Source organism: Haemorhous mexicanus, chromosome 3 (assembly GCF_027477595.1).
Source record: "Haemorhous mexicanus isolate bHaeMex1 chromosome 3, bHaeMex1.pri, whole genome shotgun sequence".
Taxonomy (NCBI): Eukaryota; Metazoa; Chordata; class Aves; order Passeriformes; family Fringillidae; genus Haemorhous; species Haemorhous mexicanus.
Genome location: NC_082343.1, coordinates 13,659,090 through 13,677,405, shown reverse-complemented (window position 1 = coordinate 13,677,405; position 18,316 = coordinate 13,659,090). Strand labels below are relative to the sequence as shown.

At 41.4% G+C, this 18,316-nt stretch overlaps 1 protein-coding gene across 1 annotated transcript in view; it reads left to right on the top strand.

The window, feature by feature from the left end:
* The window catches only part of ALK (ALK receptor tyrosine kinase), a 306,751-nt gene that overhangs the window by 235,998 nt on the left and 52,437 nt on the right, over positions 1-18,316 (top strand). The window contains exons 8-9 of the mRNA XM_059840860.1: positions 921-1,021; positions 11,022-11,191. Of these exons, the coding sequence (XP_059696843.1) occupies positions 921-1,021; positions 11,022-11,191 (271 nt within the window). The remainder of the gene's footprint in view (positions 1-920; positions 1,022-11,021; positions 11,192-18,316) is intronic.

Genomic DNA, 18,316 nt, shown 5'->3' with positions numbered 1-18,316 from the left:
GTGTAGAGCACAAACAGCAGAGAGCAGAAATGATACACACGTGGTGAGGAGAGGGAATGAAACACGAGGCAAGTTTTCCTGTGTACTTACATATTCAGCCTCCAGTGAAACAGTTCTCAGCTTTCTACTCTCAAATGCCACTCTTTCCACTTTGAGCAAAAGACTGTCCTGCTCCCTTTTTGTCTTGAGGGTACAAAGCGGTACCTCAGTCTCCACCCCTGACACCAGATACAGATCTTGACCCCTTCTAAAAAACTTCACACCAAATGTTCATCTGCCTGACCCTCTACCATACTGATCTGGTTTTTTTTTCTTTCTGATTTTCCTATTTATTTTCTCTATTTTTCTGTACTGCTGGTTTTTTCCCCTGCTCACATCCTATTTTTTCTTGTCTTTGCTTCATGATCCCTTGAGTTGCACTTTTATGAACTATTACTATGTACTTGGTTCTCCTACCTAAATGCCAGTATCTAATCCTTCTCATACAAACAACTGAAGGCTTAAGCTGCTGAGAGAAAACCCAATACTGCCCTTGTTCCTCTTGTTTACAGAAATTATTCAAGTAGCAAGGAGCTATAGCTGTATTTTTATTTGGTTTTGGTCAAGATAAATTCTTTTATTCCGAGTTACTTTTTGTTCATAACAGATACACTTTATTTTTTGCCTTGGAAGGAGGATGAATTTGAAGTCATGGAGCAACAGAAGGTAGCAGTGGGGGGGAGGTGGACAGGCTCATGTGGTTACTGAGTATGTTTGTTAGGTAGGTGAAGCTGCATCCCTAAGAAATGGAAAAGGCCTTCTCCTCCCTGGAATTCCACAGTGGTAGGAGCCAGCTAACGTAGGTTTGGGGCAGGTTTCACAGATCCTGAAACCAAAAGGTGAGTGCTGCAGTTTGACCTTCTTCCTTCTCTTTCATCCAGGTTGTGCACTCCTCCTTAACACCAGCAAGGCACCAGCAGTGCCAAAGACTGTCATGACCAGCACAGCATTTCCACCTCCTTTGAGGAACTCCCCCTGTGAGGCAAGTCATAATGTTTTCTTTTCTTGTACAATTTACAGAGCTTTTTTTTTGTGTTTGACTCAGGTTTTCAAATATAGGTACTAGGTCAGTAGCAAGGCAACCACTATCTCTGATTTTATTTTCTATCAAATATACTTATTTATGCCTACTGTGCGGGGAAAGATATGGTTATCTGCTTGAATGCCACAAAATGTGCTTTGAAAAACCTATCATATCCTGTCCTCATTGCATCACATGATGTATTACAATCTTCATAATTAGGTGTGTATGCTGTAAGAGCAGGGCAGCCAACATTACATAAACACAGAGAGGAAGAATCTTGCTGCATGAACAAGCGTTATACTTGCAACATCCAAGACAGAATAGGCTTCAGGACTGCCCCTGAGCCATTCAGAAAAGGCAGTACATGTTTTCTCTAGCACAGCTGGGGTTTGGGCTGGCAGTTCTTCATGCTACTACTTCAAACCTAGCAGTCCTCATGCAGGTCTTGTTCACAGGAGTGCTGAAATTAGCAGCAGCAGAGAGAAGATCATCCAGAATGGAGCCAGGTTCATATTCAAGCAGAAAAGCTATTGACAGTCACAAGACATGAGCTTAAGCAAGTACATCAAGGCTTGCCAGACAACCTTGCTCATGCTTGTCATTTCTGGGTTAGCTGTATTTAACCCTTAAAGTGCAGCTTCAGAAAGAAGCTGTATGCATCTTCTTATTCTGTAGCTTTACAGATTGTAGAATCACTGATAAGATTTATTTCTAACGTATGGCTTTGAACCGTGCCTAGTGAGTTAAAGCATTTCACATCTTCACGGTCACTCAGAAATCTCCCATAAGCTTCTGGATCCTGGAGCAGAGGGATTTAGGGAAACTGATACTAATGAAGTGCAGCTGTTTGTTGGTTGAGTACTGAACAGACAAAAAAAATCTGTTCCAGTGATCTTAAAATGCAGAAAGGACAAGAAGGGATGTGTTAGAAAGTTCTCTGGAATGAAACTACACAGAAAAAGGTGTTTCTTTGCCTTAAAGTTTGTTTTGGTTCACTTCTGTTGGATGCCTCAGTTCATACAGCAAAGTGCCTCTGGTTTTGCTCTCTTGATATATTCATGTTCTCTGTCTTTGAAATATATTCTACCTTGTTTTTCCTCCCATCTGTGACAAAGGCATAAGCAGGTTCTGAATATTTTAAGACCTTGCTCTGCCATGGACCAGCAAGAGTGAGCGTTTTTCATAATCCACCAGACACAGGAATCACAGTGAATGATTTCCCAATATCTGTGTATTTTTTTTCTTGTGTATACAACACTGCAAATAATTAAACTTGCCGTGGGGGGAGAAGCTGCCATGTATTTCATCTGCTCACATGCCATCCCACCTTCGTCACTCCCCTTGGCACCCCAAAGGCATCCGGACGCATCCAGCGTTGCAGCTGTCGCTAATAAAGAGTGAAGGAGTTTTGGCAAGGGTTTTGTCTCTTGCCTTTTCATATAAGTGTAAAAGCTTCCCTTCTCAGTGGATCCCTGGTGGCTTCAGATTCTATTTTACTGGAACAATCTGTCTGTGCAGAGAATAATTTAATTCCACTTCTCAACACAACAGAAGAGGAGAAAGGAGATATGCCTCCATACGCACTTATTCCTCCAATAGGTGCCAACAGACTTCCTAATAGTGAAATTATAGTCAGAAAAGAGATTGTGAAAATACTGAAATGCTGTCCTGTATTTACTTACCCTCAACCACTTTGTGATTGAACTGGCTCAAGTTCAGGCACTAAAAGATGAGTTTTCTTTTATCTGTCACTGCTGACAACTTTACCTGGCATGTCACAGCTGGGACAGATTCTCTGGCAGCTGAAATCCCACTGAAAATACTCAAAATTCATGTTGCAAAGGTATCTCAGCAAGGGTGTATGTGAATTAGACCCATTTATTCTTCCACCATCAGATCCAGCCATAAATCTGCCCTTCTTCTTGTATTTGATCCAGCTCTCATGATCCTTTAGACATCTGCTTGCTCTCCTGAGAGCAACAAGGAGGTTGGCAAACATCCCCAGTTTGATAATTTTGACTCCCCTCTCTTTTCCCCTGCTACATGGAAGCTCTGGGGCACCTGCTGTTCAATGAAATTATTATTTCTTCCCCTTATCCCCTAATGTTCTTTTATCCAGTCATGTTAGACCAATCACACTCATCACAGCAGAAGATGACACCCCGCTTTTTAGCCTGAGGTGTTCATAGGAATTAATTACTTCAGCCTCAGCACGAGGAACATTACCTGCCACAGTGCTGTTTACCAGGCTGGAGGATTCTGGGGTTTGGCCAGGGTGTCCATGAAACCAGGACTCAAAGCTGATAAGGAAACAGCCAGGCAGTCCACAGTGGGAACCAGCCACAAAGAGTTTCTAATGCTTCAAGCTTGTTTTTCCTCCCTGAGCCTGGCTGTGCAATCTTACACTGTGGCAGACTGGAAAAGGTGGTGAATGACCAGCCTGGTGCAAAGACCTTCCCTGCTGAGGTTCTGGGCAGCTGTATGCAGTGGTGTTGGTGTTAGCACTTGGAGACACCACAGCATGGATGAGCTTGGCATATGAGCTGTCACTGAGTGCAGGGCTGGTGTGACACTCCATCTCTGTGCTCCCTTGCAGCCTGAGCTCAGTCCCCAGGCGCAGGCAGGGCTGCCAGCCCTTTCCACGCCTTGCAGGAGGCTCCTTGTTAGCTCAGGAAGGGAAACATCAGCCTCACCCACTCTGCACTGCCCCACATGCCCCAAAAGATGGGAAAAGGACAAAAATGCACACAGGAGATAATGTGATAAACACAGCCTGTACTTTCCCACACTTTTGGGATTGGCCCTAATGTGTCTTGCACTTTGTGTATAGCTTTGTATTGCACTTCACTCCTGTTTGTTTTGAGCAGCCTTATATTTTCATTTTCTTTGTTCTTCAGTGCTTTTGGCAGGTCAGAGCAGTCGGTTTGTGATGCTGCCCTTTATTCTTGGTTCAGTTAGTTTTTCTCTTTCCTTTTGTTGTTTTATTAAATCTTGGCTGGAGTGTCCTGGCTTCAAAGAATCTCTCCTGCCTGCAGTCCAGACAGCCTTTGTTATCTTTTTCATGTTGCACTTTCATTAGAGCCCTTTGCTTGTTGACCCCTTTAAGTCTGTGTTTAAAACCCACTCTGTATGGAAGAGGGAGACTGTGGCACTTCTACTAAATCTTGGGTGAATGCAGGAAGTGGTTCACATAGTCCATGAAGTGATGCTCTATTACCCTGAAGTAGCCAGAGAGGGGAGATGCAACTAAAAGCTCAGGAAATGCTTCTGGAACTAAACAGTCACAGTAATCAAGAGTGAAAACCTTTTAACCCACATGTAAAAGTTCACTGGAAGCAAAGCACATGTAATTGAGCATAGGAATGCACATGAAGTGCAAAGAATTAAGCCAAACGGTGGTGTGATTGAAAGGCAGAGTGTTTGGAGCTCGAGCAGTAAAGCACAGCATTATTTGCCCCTTCTGTCACACTGAGATTCCCCACCTCTGGGTGGGAATCAGCTGGCATGTACAAAGCTGACAGAGGAGCATGGGATGGATAGGCATTTCCTCATTTTGAAGAAGAAATCCACCTGCATGTCATTAGAAGCTGTGCTGGTGTTTGGGAACCTAGGAAACCACACTGCAATTAAATCCAAGGGAAGTGCTGTCATCTCAGGCACCACCCATGGCAAAACTAATTGCTTTGCCACAGTTGATAGCTCCTAGGTGTGCACAGTCTCCAAACTCTGGTCATGGCCACCTACTTCTCAGTACTTCACAAAGAAGTCAGAGAGCTGGCAGAAGTGTTGCAGGTGCCAAGGATTACTCACCTTTGTGTGGAAGCTGGAGACTCAGTTCTGACCCCCCATGTCTGGGACAAGAAGGCAATCCCATCTCCCTCAGTCCAGCATTATTGCTGTGCAGGTGCAGTCACGTGTGCTGATTTGCTTTTCCTTCCATTTTTTAGAGATGTTCCCTGATGTCTGCATCCTCAGGCCTTGAAGGATGTTGTGGTACCTGTAGATCACAAGAAACATACCTGTCTCTTCCCAAAGTGTGTGGCTTCCTCTCATAAAGACATGCAAGAGGCTGGTACAGTTGTACCTGCCTGGGCTGCAGTCTTGCATCTATCCTGCAAGATTTCATTTTGTGGTGGGTTATTACTACTCCTTCTGCTTGGAAGTCACTCCAGAAACATTAGCAAGTTTTGAGAAAGGCTCTACTTTGCTCAGCTTGAGGGAATCTGGGACAGAATCTCAGTGCCATGCCTGATAACTAAAAGCCAAGCTGCAGCTTTGGTGTGGGCTGTCAGAGAGAAGGAGAGGAACAGCAGAGCTGCTGTTCCTGCCTGGGGGTGGATTTGAAATTGGCCTGAAATGTTATTGCATGCACCTCCATAGACTGAGGTGACTCTGCAAGAGGGACTGCTTTGTGATTAGGAACCAGATTGCTTCATTTTCATGGTAGGTCCTGGGTCAAGCATTTTAAAGGGTACGGTTGTGCTGGAAAACAATACAAACAGATTCCTGTGGTAGTAAATGTGCTTTGTGCTTTTGGCTGTGTTTAAAATAATGAAAATATTTTTATGATGCTATTTTGACATTTCAACTAGCTGTTTCTTGAAAGCCACCATTATGTTATGTAAGATAGTACTAAACTGGGCCAGATTTCTTTAACACCTGAAATTGTTTTTGAATGTAAACATACTCTCTCAAAAATAAATATAACATGCTGATGTAGAACAGTATAGTTGAAGTTTGCCTTCTCAGCCAGCTTTACAGACATAAAGATGTTTTCATACTCTCTATTTATTAATTCAGTTATTTTTTCTATGCAGAAGTGTTGCAATTTTTTTCAAGGCATGTAAGTCAATAATATAAATCATTCCTTGAGTGCATTCTGAGCCCCATGCTTACACTTGCAGAGTGTGTCTCTTTTTCTCCTCTACTCCTTGAGCTTTAAATAACTTAGAAATGTACATGGTAATAACATTGACACTGAAAATTTACAAGCATGAAAAATGCATCATAGATATGCCTCTAGCTCAACCTTTCATGTGCTTTATTTGGCAGAATATTCTTAGCATACTTTTTTGTTTTAAAATGTTGTTTTTAAAATCTGTACAGCTTTTACTGTTATCTGTCTTCTCTTGCCCCCTTTCCCACCTGGCTTTTGTGTCGTTGGATCAGAAGGTCTATAGCATCTGAAATCTTTTGAGTGCTGGTCATTCCACAATCCTCTGACAGCAAAATTCTGAACACTTTCTCTTTTTGTTGTTTTTATTTTTCCCTCGGCCTGTTTTCTGAAATGAAGTAAGAAATATTGTGAGAATAAATAGTGGGAGAATCTGTTCATATAAAACATGAGCTTCTCTTGCCTGACTAGGTATTTTAAAGCTACGTAATCAGATCAGTTAATTAAAATTCTGTCATTTACAAAAGGTTTTTGCTTTCACTCCTGAGTCTTCATCTAAAGCAGAAGTGTCTGCAGACTACACAGAGTCTTATCATGCATTGTTGTAGATCTGGCCAAAAACCAGGAACAAGACCTTTTGATCCTCTTTATTATTCATAAGAGTCCAAGCCTGAATTGCTGAACAGTGGTAATAGATGTCTTTGCTTGTACTGTTGTATGCAGCCATTTCTCATTTCTGGTAAGAAAAAAATTATCGTCAGTATGATAAACTTCACATGTCAAAGGTAGCTCATATTCCTGTACAAAGCTTACTGAGACTTGGCAAAGGTGTCTGCAGCTATTGCCTAGTTCTGTGCAAATCATATTCCAACTTGCAGCTTCAGTTTCTGCTCAACTGCGAGATGTTTTCCAAGCTCCTTTAATACCTGAGCTACATTTAGTGGGTCAGTGCATTCACAGCTGAAAACAATTTCTACTGTTTCCCTTCCAGTGAAGAAGACCCAAGGGAACAGTAATGTTTTTAGGAGAATAAATGTCTACATTTCAAGAATCCACTGTTCCTTGTCAGGCAAATTTTGAGCAATTCCTTTGAACAAGCATCATGGAGGGGGAGAGCAAGGACTTGGGGAGCATCAGAATTAAGTAATGTGCTGTCTCACAAGATGAAAACCTGTGGTCTAGAGTTGAGGTGTTGCTGGCCAGAGAGCCTCCAGTGAGATCCAACTACTCCACTTCCTTGGGAGGAAAATGCCTGTAGACTCTTCTCTGTCTTCTTAAAAGTACTTTACTCCAAGCCCTGTTTGAAGTACGTTTTTCTTTTCCAGTTCCTTTTTTCACTTGTGTTAAAGACGGCCAAGTATCTATTCCTGCCAGGTAGGACCATAATGCTAATAGTCAGCATCACTGCCATGCAGAAAGGGAGGAAAAAGAAACAGCAGCTCTCCAGAGTGTCACTGCAGAATGTTTTATTTATGCTGCTGCAAGTGTGTGTCATTCGTCCTTGGTCAGGCATCTCAGAGATAGTTTATGCTAGGATGTTTCTAGCCATTAAAGTAGATTCACAGGTGTCAGCAAGTTCAAACTTCACCCAGAAGGTTCTTGGTGTTTTATTTCTCTTTTTTTTGCATAAAGGAAGTAAAATGGAAGTCTCAGTTCTCAAGTGGTCTTGAAATTATTCAGCTTGTGCTGGAAAATTCACCTTCCTTGCTTTTCTTCACCTGCCAAGCTCCGTTGATATTGATAAGGATTAGCTTTTTGGGATTTTTTTTTCTTTCTGGGATGAATTGAGTCCCCTGTTTGTCAGTTCAGAAACTCCACCAACTCAGAGGCTAAGGAGATTCTCAGAAGGCATCTTTCCAGATGGTGTTTGCAGTATAGAACATGTAGCCATCTGACCTGAGTTTTGCCTCAATATGCTGTGCATTTACCATGGGCTCTCCCTCCTGTTAATTTTCCCCAGATCAGTTTAGACCATTTCATTTACTGAGTCAGTGGGTTTGCATATGAACAGCTGATCAGCAGCTCTGGTGGGCTCTAAAGCCAGAAAGCAAGGTGCCATTGAGCCACTGCCTACCTTCTATGCTTAATTAATTTCTCAGTAGTGTTTCTAGCAACTGAGTATTTTGCTGCTAGTTTAACACAGAGAGAGATGTTTGATGCATAATGTTGGGGTATTCCACCAACAGCCCAGATTTAGATTTTTCCAAATGTGCCACTGCTCTGCTTGCAGGGCGCGCTGTGTATGTAGTGCCATCTGCCATCATTGATGCTGTATTCTACAGAATGAATGCCAGCCCCATTCAGAAGTCTTTACTATGGTATCCAGCTCATCATCTGCTCTGGTTCACTTCAGCAGGTGTGAAAAGACCTGGACTGCCCTGCTGTGAAGCTTAGAAACCATGGAAATCACAGCCAAAAATGCCCATTTGGACCCAGTGCCAGTCGATTCACTCAGAGCCAGTTCATTAGAGTTTGCATATTGCACTTTGCCAATGAGCTGGTCTCCCACATCTATTGCCAGCTACTTCTTTCCTTCAAACAGCTGACATGTGTGCAAAGGCATTCATTCCAATTCATCAATTGCTTCAGCTTTTGCTCTAGTGTTACGTTAACAGCCATCAAAGGCTCGCTCTTCCCTCACTCCTGACCATATAGATGTTGCCTCTTACCTTCTGGCAGGTCTCCAGAAGAGACAGAGGTCTGAAAGCTTTTGCCTGGAAGCTTTCTGAAGCTTCTGCCCTCCTGCTTTAACTCTCAAATTTTTAACTACCAAAATGGCACAGTGAAGTTGCTCCAACTCACCTGTATTAAAAATGTCACGTAGTGTGTTGCACAGGGAGTTGGCACTTGGGTCCTAAAAGTGGACACGTGGACTCTCAGTATTCAGATATTTAAAACCCTTCTCTCGTGTAAAAGAAGGGTTTTAAATATCCACTGGCATTCCAAACTTATTAAAACAAATAGTCAAGTTCTGATCAGTTTCCTCAAGGAAAATTTACTGGTTCTGAAAGGTAAAAATTTCCACTTTAAATTCACAGTAAAAAATGCCTCACTTAGTAGGCAATTGAAAATATAGAATACCCAACAAGTTCTTTCATCTTGATTGTCACCTGTTAGGAGTAGCCACACAGACACCAAGTTTGAAGGCATTAGCCTCCTATACCTTGAGCAGGCTCTCTCACCAGTGTTGCTTCTGGTAGCTGGGTATGAGCTCAGCCCTGCTCAGCAGCCTCCATGGCCATCATGTTGTGAATCTGAAATAGTTCCTGGCCATCCTGCTCAACTCTGCTTTTTCTCTCTGGTGTCTGGGAGGTGAAAATCCTCACACTTGATGCTGTAGTTTCCACTGCCTGACACTGTGGAAATAGCCATGGGACTCCATGAGTCCTTTCCCAGAAGTGTGGTGGGAATGAACTGGAAGTTAGACTTGACCAGTGTCCAGACTTGACCAGCTTGTCCCCAGAAGTGCTGTAGGCACCTGTGATGGTTTGCTGGACCACTCAAAATCTTACACATCAATTTGGGATGTGTGGCCAAAATAATGCTTTCACAGACACAAACTGGCATATCTGTTTGTACATTTATCAATCCTTGGGTCATACGGTACAATGGATTCCAGACAAGTCCAGTGATTTTTGGACTGGAGTGAGAGAAGAGCCCCATCTAGATTATTCAGTCTCTGTCACAGTTTTGCAGAATAAAGTCACTTCTTTCTTTGTAGCTTTGGAGACAGGCAGATGAACTGTAGTGTTTACCCAAATTCAGAACTGATAATTAATACAATGGATATCCAGAATTTTGTTCCACCCACTCCAATATTGTGATCATAAACTAGGAATAATAGCAACACTTCTGTCACTTTGATGCCTACATCTGATTTGGCTGCCAGAACAAACTTACACCATGACATAGGAACAGCAAGCAAAATTTAGCAGTTTTGTTTTATGCTAAGAAATGGATATGGACGTTCTGTGCTATCAAAGCAAGGAAGTAATGTTATCAGGTGTTCCTTTGTAAAACACAAACTGAATTCCAAGCCTCCTGACTTTGGTGGTGGCTTTGAAGTGCTAAAAAATAGAGTGCTTTATTTAATATGTATGGACACTAGATACTGTGCTGAGTACTTTCTTGTATCCAAAACATCCATCGTTAATGTAGCTTTAATAAACTCATTCCTTTAGCATTCTCACCTCTACTGGTTGTTTAGATGAAACCCAGCTCCTGAATACAATATATATAGGTGTTTTATTGTGCTCTTGATCAACAAAGGGCTAGCTCCTCTTCTTTTTTGCAAGGAAATAAGAAGACTATGTTCATATACTATGGATTGTGAAGCTAGCCTCATGTGGAAGGAACTGTTTTTCTTTTAATACAACGAGAGAGAAACTCATAAAATGAGAAAACTACATGAAATAATTTTACATACAGGGATAAACACATAGAAATGGATTAAATTACATTATCATAAGAAAAATGTAAGAAAAATGGTTCCCTGAAGTATTTTAATTAATAAAAAACCCACCAAATTATTACTGAACTTTAATTGAAAAATCTGTGAAACTTGGATGGAAAGTAAAAACTTATTTTTTAAAAGCGTATCTGGGGGACGAGGATGCGATTACTAGTGATGCCTGCTTATTGCAGTCTTCTCCCTGTGTTTTTTGCTGCTACTGCTGCTGGAATATGAAAATTCATTACTGAATAAGTTGTTAGTCTTAACTTGAATCTCTTAGGTGGCATCTTAGGGGAGTGTAGTTTTTGTAGTGCTCAAAATAGAGGTATAATCTTATCCCTGTAAAATTAGCCACATATGTGAAAGCTAAACCAGGCTGTTTAGACTCACCTTTACAAAGAGAAAACAAAAAGGGCCAGTAGTTCCAATGTTTATTTGCATATACTGAGTATTACAGGCTTCCACATCTCTGGAGTTTCCTAAAGGGATTGCACAGGGATGGGAGAATCAACTTTTTGGTGATTGGAAAGCAAGGAAAGAGAAACTGTTAACTTTGTTAACTTTTGAATAATGTTTGTGATGTTTAATCTCACATGTTCTATTTCTTCCAGCTACGAATGTCATGGCTCATCCACGGTGTCCTGCTGGGAAATGTCTCCCTGGTGCTGGTGGAGAATAAGACAGGAAAGGAGCAGAGCTGGACGTTCTGGCATTCCGAGAACAGCGAAGGTTTGGGAGTATGGCAGTGGATGATCTTACCTCTCCCAGAGATACTGGATAGGTATGAGTCTTCTCCTCATTCTCCTGCATGATGATCAGTGTTGGCAGCACTAGCTGGCATGAAAATGGCCAGCATTGCTCCTGGAAGCTCTTCCCTCAAGCAGAAGTGCTTTTTCTTCTGTGAAGCATCTTCCACTGGAAGCAGACAATGAAAATAACTGAGTATTTAGGGCAAAGCACACAGTTTTGCAGCTCCCAAGTGAAAGTTTTGGTTCAAAAACTGATTCCATGGGTAGTCTACAGCAAGGTGCTTAAACCTCTGTGTCTCCATTTCATTGACTGGGAACCACTCTCTTTGCATACTGGTCTACGTTGAACGTTTGGTGTTCCCTCATGGTTTGCTAGAGTTGGATGTGAGCTCCATAGATGATATTTTTTCTGAGTATCAAAGCCCCTGGTGTTCAATGTGTCTAGGTCTGAGGATGAAGAGATTGGAAAAGAGCCTGCTGCAAAATCAGAAAGAATCCATCTGATGGATCATCTTTTGTGTTAGCTGTAGCAGAAGCTCACCTTGATAAAGGGCTGTGCCAGTCGTGGCTGTATTCTGGCTTTAAGCATAGAAGGTTTATCTGGTAGCATATGTTTATTTAGAGTGTTGTTTTAGCTGTTTCTTGCCAGTTATCTTTAAGGGAATACCCTCTTTCATTGTTTACTTTTAACGTGTGATGTTTCTAGAGAAGGCGCAGACATACTTCACCCCCTGCTGCCCTGGCCCTTAGGCTGCAAGATGCATCTACCGTCTGTGTCATGAGCACTGGTGTCCCTTGTCTTTTTTGGAAACCTGTGCTCTAGAAATAATGGATTTCATCAAGGGATAGTTTGCCTTCTCAGAACTTTGAACAAACATTATATGAATATGTCTTTTATCTTCCTGGCACTTGGGGATGCACATAGGCTGCAAATACAACGAGGACACTGCCAATGCTTTGGTCCTGAATGTATAATTAATATGTGTGCGTCAAAGATTTAAAAAATGCCAGCATTAAGCTTATTGTGCAGTCACTGGTAAAGCACCATTTGTAAAAATACCTGGTTGCTTCATCCCCTTCAGCCGAGTTTCCTTTGAAGAATGGTTTATTTTGCCATTATTATTTATGTGATTTATTTCCTAGTGTTGCCAGGGGAATGTTTTGTACCTGAATTATTCTGTACCCTTGTACTATTGCTTTCCTTTAAATTCTCTCTGCTTGCACAGTCAGGCAGAGAACACTTTGATCTTAGGAGTCAGGCTAGCAGTGCTTCATGAGGAATCATGGATTCAGCTGATAACACAGTGCTGACTGTTATGTATAAGGTGCTGACACGCTTACTTCTCCATTGCTTACAGAGAAAGACAGATGGGTTCCCTGAAGGAAGGGAGTTTGTTGGAGGTTAAGACATAAGCAGGGAAAACTTTGAAGTTTTGTTGTCTCTTGAAAAGTTTTTGGCCTTATTTATTCACAGAAACTTCACCATGTTAGTGAATTTTTCTTCTAAGATTGATTTAATTGAAACCAATCCTTCCTGGGAAGAAAGAAGCCTCCTATGAGACTTGGAAATACTGCAAGCATCTTTCTTACCATCTCAAAACCTGTTGCTTAGGAAATCTGGACTGCTGTACAGATTAGGAAGGGATTCTATGGAAGTATACACCGAACTGGTACTGGAGACTCCAGTATATAAATGGAGATAAATGACAGTTTTATTGAACTGTAAGTAGTTAATTGGACACAGTGCTGCTGCTGCTGAAAGCTTGCTGTGTCTGTCTTTTTCTAAGTGGTTCCTGTCTCAGAAGCTGTGAGGGTCTATGTTAGAGCCATGATGTTGCAGATGTTCCTACAGGAGGAGCAGAAAGTTTAAATCACCTCAAAGAAGTAAAGCTCTCAAGTAAAGCACACCAGGGTACCAGTTTCACACCAATTTAAAGCACATTCCATTGTGACTGGGAAGCTGAATGGAAAGTGTTATTAATAACAAGATAATATGCTCTAAAACTGCTCAAAAGCATGCTTGTTTAAAAGCTGCTTAGCCATAATTTCCATGTTTGGCTTACAGCACTTCAAAGAATCATTAGGAAGACTTCCAAGAAATTAGATCAGCTCTGTCTTTAGAAACAGACATTTCTTAAATGTTTGATATCCCTCAGGCTGTTGGGAGAAATTATACTTTGGCAGAAAATCACAGCTAGAACATTTCAGGTGAATTGGCAATAACAGAAAAGAGGGAGGAGTAAGACAAAGAAGTAAAATTGTGACTGAGAGATGGTAGATTTCTAGTTCTGTGTTAGCCTGGGCAACATTGGACACATGCAATCACATTTTCACCCTGTGTGAGGTCTTACCTCTTCTGCATGGACTTGAAAGAAGCTGAAGTGCTGGCACTTTACATCTTCCTGAAGTTATCTACCTGCTTTTGTTATGGCAGGTGTTAGCAGAACAATCCTCAGAGCTCATGTGTTGTGTTGACCAACAGAGCTGATGAACAGAGCTGTAACCCAATTCCAAATGCTCAGTATCCTCTGTGCATGGGGGAGGAAGGGCCAAGGGCCTGGTCAAGGATGTGCCATCAAAGCAGGTGCAATTAAAGAAGCCAGTTTTGGGCAAGAGCTCCTTAAATTGTTGGATGAACAGGTTGTGCCTACCAGAGGCAAAAGGCAGCAGCTCCAGAAGTGCTGTATTTTAAGTTGCCAGTGAGATATACTCAACATGAATGAACAATCCTGGCTGTGATTTGTTATCCCCTGTAAAGCCACTTACCTCTCTCTAATGGATGCATTATCTTCAAATCAAATAATCTGCACAGATCAGTGAAAGCTAGAGAAATGGTTATTTGGACTTACTGGAATTTGCACATTAGTGCAATATTACAACATTTGGATTGAGAGTAGAGTAGGGAACCACCTTATTGTAAGATGGTTTGACTTGATGGAAAATTACTATTTGTTTTCCAGTGAAAAGTGATGAGCCTGTCAAGAATTGTTCTACTTTAACGTCACAGAAATGCAAGTAGGAAACAGTCTTGAAAACTATATTGTGGCTGGTAGTTTGGGCTTGCTTTTTTTATATATTTGCTTTTAGTTAGTACATGTGCATTTAAATTTTAGTAATGATAATGTTGTGGGAATGTGACAGCGAGAGCAAACAGAAGCCTGATGTAATTGAAGATGAGTGATTTGTGTAGCTAATAATTAGACATTCTGTTAGTTAAACAGTGTGGTCAAGGTACTGCACATAGATAAAATACAATCACATGTAACTTAAGTGATTCTCTGGAGCTTGCTCTAGGCTGGTGCTCATTATCACCAACACTTAGCAACTGTTTGCTACAGAGTGTGAGAGGTGGAACAGGATTAACTCTAATAGGCTGAAGCCTGACTGAAAATAAATGCTTTAAGAAACAAATTCTAAATATCTTGATTTTTTGCTCCCTTGTTGAAGCTGAGGCCAGCCATGCGGAGCAGTATGTAGGCTAAAAGTTCTCTGCGTTCCTCTACAACCTGGCTGAAGTTGCTTGGAAGTAGATTCCATGTGAACCAGCCCAGCCCATCTAGACTTTCAAGGGCTCTGTTCTCCACCAACCCTGTCCTTTTCTGTTAAAAGATTTCACTGTAACCTCTGTAAGGGGAATCTGGTAAAAATAGCTAATATTAATAGTAACCTGTCCCACCTCAGTGCAGTCTCATGACAGAAGACGACTGTGGAAATATAAAAAGAATTTCAATGTGTTTACTGGTTAGAAAGGTTTCTTTGGTTTCCTTTCTTCTTAAGTTCAGTTTTTTTGGCATTACAACATGTAAATTTTTAGCCAGTCTTTATGAGTAGTGTCCAGATGGAGGAAGGAATAAGAGGAGTTTACTTGAGGTCCCTAGAAATGAAATTTTCAGTCATGAATAGGAGCACCATTTGCCTTATCACTGATAGCAAGGCCAGGTCATGTCCTCTAGCAGGGAAGCATGTTCAGAAAGTGAAAAACCAATTTTCTTTTGGTCCCATAGTGCTTGGAGAGCTTCAAAATTATTTTCTTGCTGATGACCTTCTCCTGAACACAGACTGAGAATTTTATTATGTTGGAAGGGATCAGTAAGGTCACTTACCTGGAAGGCTGGGTAAGGATAAGAGCTTCCTGAAGAAGAAAGCAGAAAGGCCTACAGACAGCAGTTCCCTCAGAGGGTAATATTCTGTTTCAACAAGTCAGAATTCACATCCCAACAACTGCACTTGCTATTTTGGTTTAACTGGCCTCGTTACCTATTCCAATTTTGCTGACTTGCTGGGTTTTTACCAACTGCACTGGCTCTGGTTAGGTTTTGGTTTCCATATCCATGTGGGATTCCCTTTCAGTCTGTGGGAGCGAGATTGTCTGTTCTGTCTGGCTCCTTCAGCAGCTCTGGTGTCAATGGCAGCCACAGCACCTGGGGAGCCTCTCACTCACTGAGCAGTAAAAAGAAACAGTCTCATCTCATACCCCTGTAACTCCACCAGCTGTGGCTAAGCACTCTTCTTGTCCAGTAATTTTTCTTGCATTGCTCTGTCTTTCCCTCCAACTCCTTTCAGAATTTATTTATAAGTTTCTCAGTGTCAGGTTTCCCATTTGGAAAGAAAAGGAAAAGAAAGGTTATTAGCAATATTTTTGACCCAGGGGTCTGTTTATCTCATGTTATTCCTAAATTTCCTTCTCATTCTCTAAGAAGAAACGGGGACCCTCCACACACGCTAGTCATGTGTCTGCCTACACATGACCACATATATATTAATTCACAGAATATTCTGTGAGTAGATATTAATTGGTCACATCTGCACCCACATCTCTTCAGTCTGTCTTACATCCACCCTCCAAGCCCAGGCTGTGTTGCCCTGAGGTGGCCACACATTATTTTTCTAAAAGCAGTGAGACCAGATCACTGCTCTTCTGCTCTCTAGCATTAATTATGCCTGTCTGACTGTCCTCCTTCTGAAAGAGTTATTCTGAAAATGTTGTTCTGTGCATCTGAAAAGGGGGTTTTGGTGACAGTGTGTGCAGAGTGCTTGTGACAGATTTTGTACATGCATAGTTGTCTGTAATAACACCTTTGAATCTCAATCTTTATTACTAGCTATTAAGTAACTTCCTGCATGGCAATTCTGTCGCTGTAACTGAGTTTGGTTAACATGCTTATATTTCTCCAAATAATCTTATTTCCTCTAAATGTGTCTTTTATCCCAAATAGTGAGTATTCCTTTGTGAAGTGAGCTAACAATGCATCATTTGTAATAGAGAAGTTAATGGGAACCCAAATGTAATAAGGGTTAGTGACCTGAAATTTCTCCATTCTGTGAATACCTCGGTCTCAAGCAGGTTCAGCTGTAATTATCTTAGCTAGGTAGGGAGAGAAATCATCTCCATCAGAGGCAAAACATTGCCAGTTATGAAATGAGATTTGTACGTACAGACACGCTGTGTCCGTGTCACTGCATGGGGGATTGAGTACAGAGGAGATTAACGTTCAGTCTTGGTTAATAATCCCTGTCTTTTATGATCAAAAGAAAAAAAATAATGATTATGAGGCTTTCTAAAATAATGGTATAAAGGCAGCTGCCTGAGTCTGGATAATGAAAACCTGAACTGTCTGTATGAGCCAGGGACAATATTTAGGTGAAATTCAGAGTAGTTACTGAAGGGAGGGAGCTGTAGAATTTGCACAAAATCAGCTTGCAGAGGTCTTCAATGGGTTTTTTTTTATTTCCCTTTCATCAGAAGAAGATAGAATACATGCAAAACCTAACATTTCTGTGCAATGAAAATATAGGGATAGATGATGTGTGCAAAAGAGTTTCTCCTCATGGAGGCTATACCAACATAGCTATAAATACATCTTCACACTTTTAGTTCTGCATTTCCCTCTCTAATAAGCCCCAAATATTTTGGGGACAACCAGTCTTCTGTTAGAATGAAGAAAAAAAAAAAAGTAATCAAAAAGAACAAGCTGAACAGAAAACCCAGGGTGATATGACAAAGCTCAAATACTGACCATACAGAAATAAACCCCAAGATTCAAAAAACCTGAAGAGTGGGAAAGGTTACAGACCAGAAGCTTTGATGTTGTCCTGTTTTGGTGAGATTTAACTGAGTTAAATTACACTTTCAAAGAACTGTTCATCTGGATTGATATTTCACACACGGGACCAAAGATATAAACCAAAAAAAGCTCATTTTGTGTCATTTCTTATCTGTGACTAAAATATTTGAGCAGTGGTCACCCTTGAGTGGCTTTTGAATATATGTAAAATTTGTATCCTTCAAACAGAGGAGCTGATGTTCCCCAGAGAGGAGATTGAGAGGAGGGGGAGGGTGTCCCCCTGGTACAGCATTTCCCATTTGCCTCAAACAGAGTTTCTTTTAAAAAGGCCTTTGTATGTTTTTGCTTTCACAGCTCAGCTAACACTCAGCCCTGCAGGGTGTAACTTGTCATACATCTAAGGAATCCTCTTTCTAGCTGTGCTCCAGGTTGAGTAGGGCAAAAGGAGACAGTTAAGAAGTCATTTCCACTGTCCTCAAGTCGTAATTTTTCTAATATCCAAGTCATTAAAGTGTTTCATAGCTGCCATACTTTCATTCCTGTGAAGAAATCTAGCTTATAAACACAGACTTAGCTGATGAGGATCTGGCTTCCATGTGAAGAAGTTGCAGGGATTTATTAAGTCACAAAGTCATGACAAACTTGCCAGCAGTAATTTGGCTGCTCCTGTATAATTGCCTTCAGGAATATTCTTTCCTGGCCATTCACTGCAGCATCTGTGCTTGCAGTGGCTGTGCCTGTGCATGGCTGTGGACCAGTAGCTGTGCTGTGCTGGGGCCAGGGGAGATGCAGGGTGTGCAGTCAGCATTACCCCTCTTTGATCTGTGCACAAACCCCAGTTTGTGGAGATTGTCACCTCCAGTGTTGTTCTGAGTCACTGCAGTAATCTCAGTGACAAACTCAAAATCTGCCGCTTCAGTGTCAGCTCCCACCAAAGTCACAGGGAGTTATTTAATTTATTTCATTGATTTCAGGGATCAAACAGAAAGGGGAAAAAAAAAAAAAAAAGAGAGGGAGTGAGGGAATGAGATTTTCTATGGGGTTTTTTCCTTCTCACTGATGTGTGATATTTCCATCTTGAGTTTTGATTAA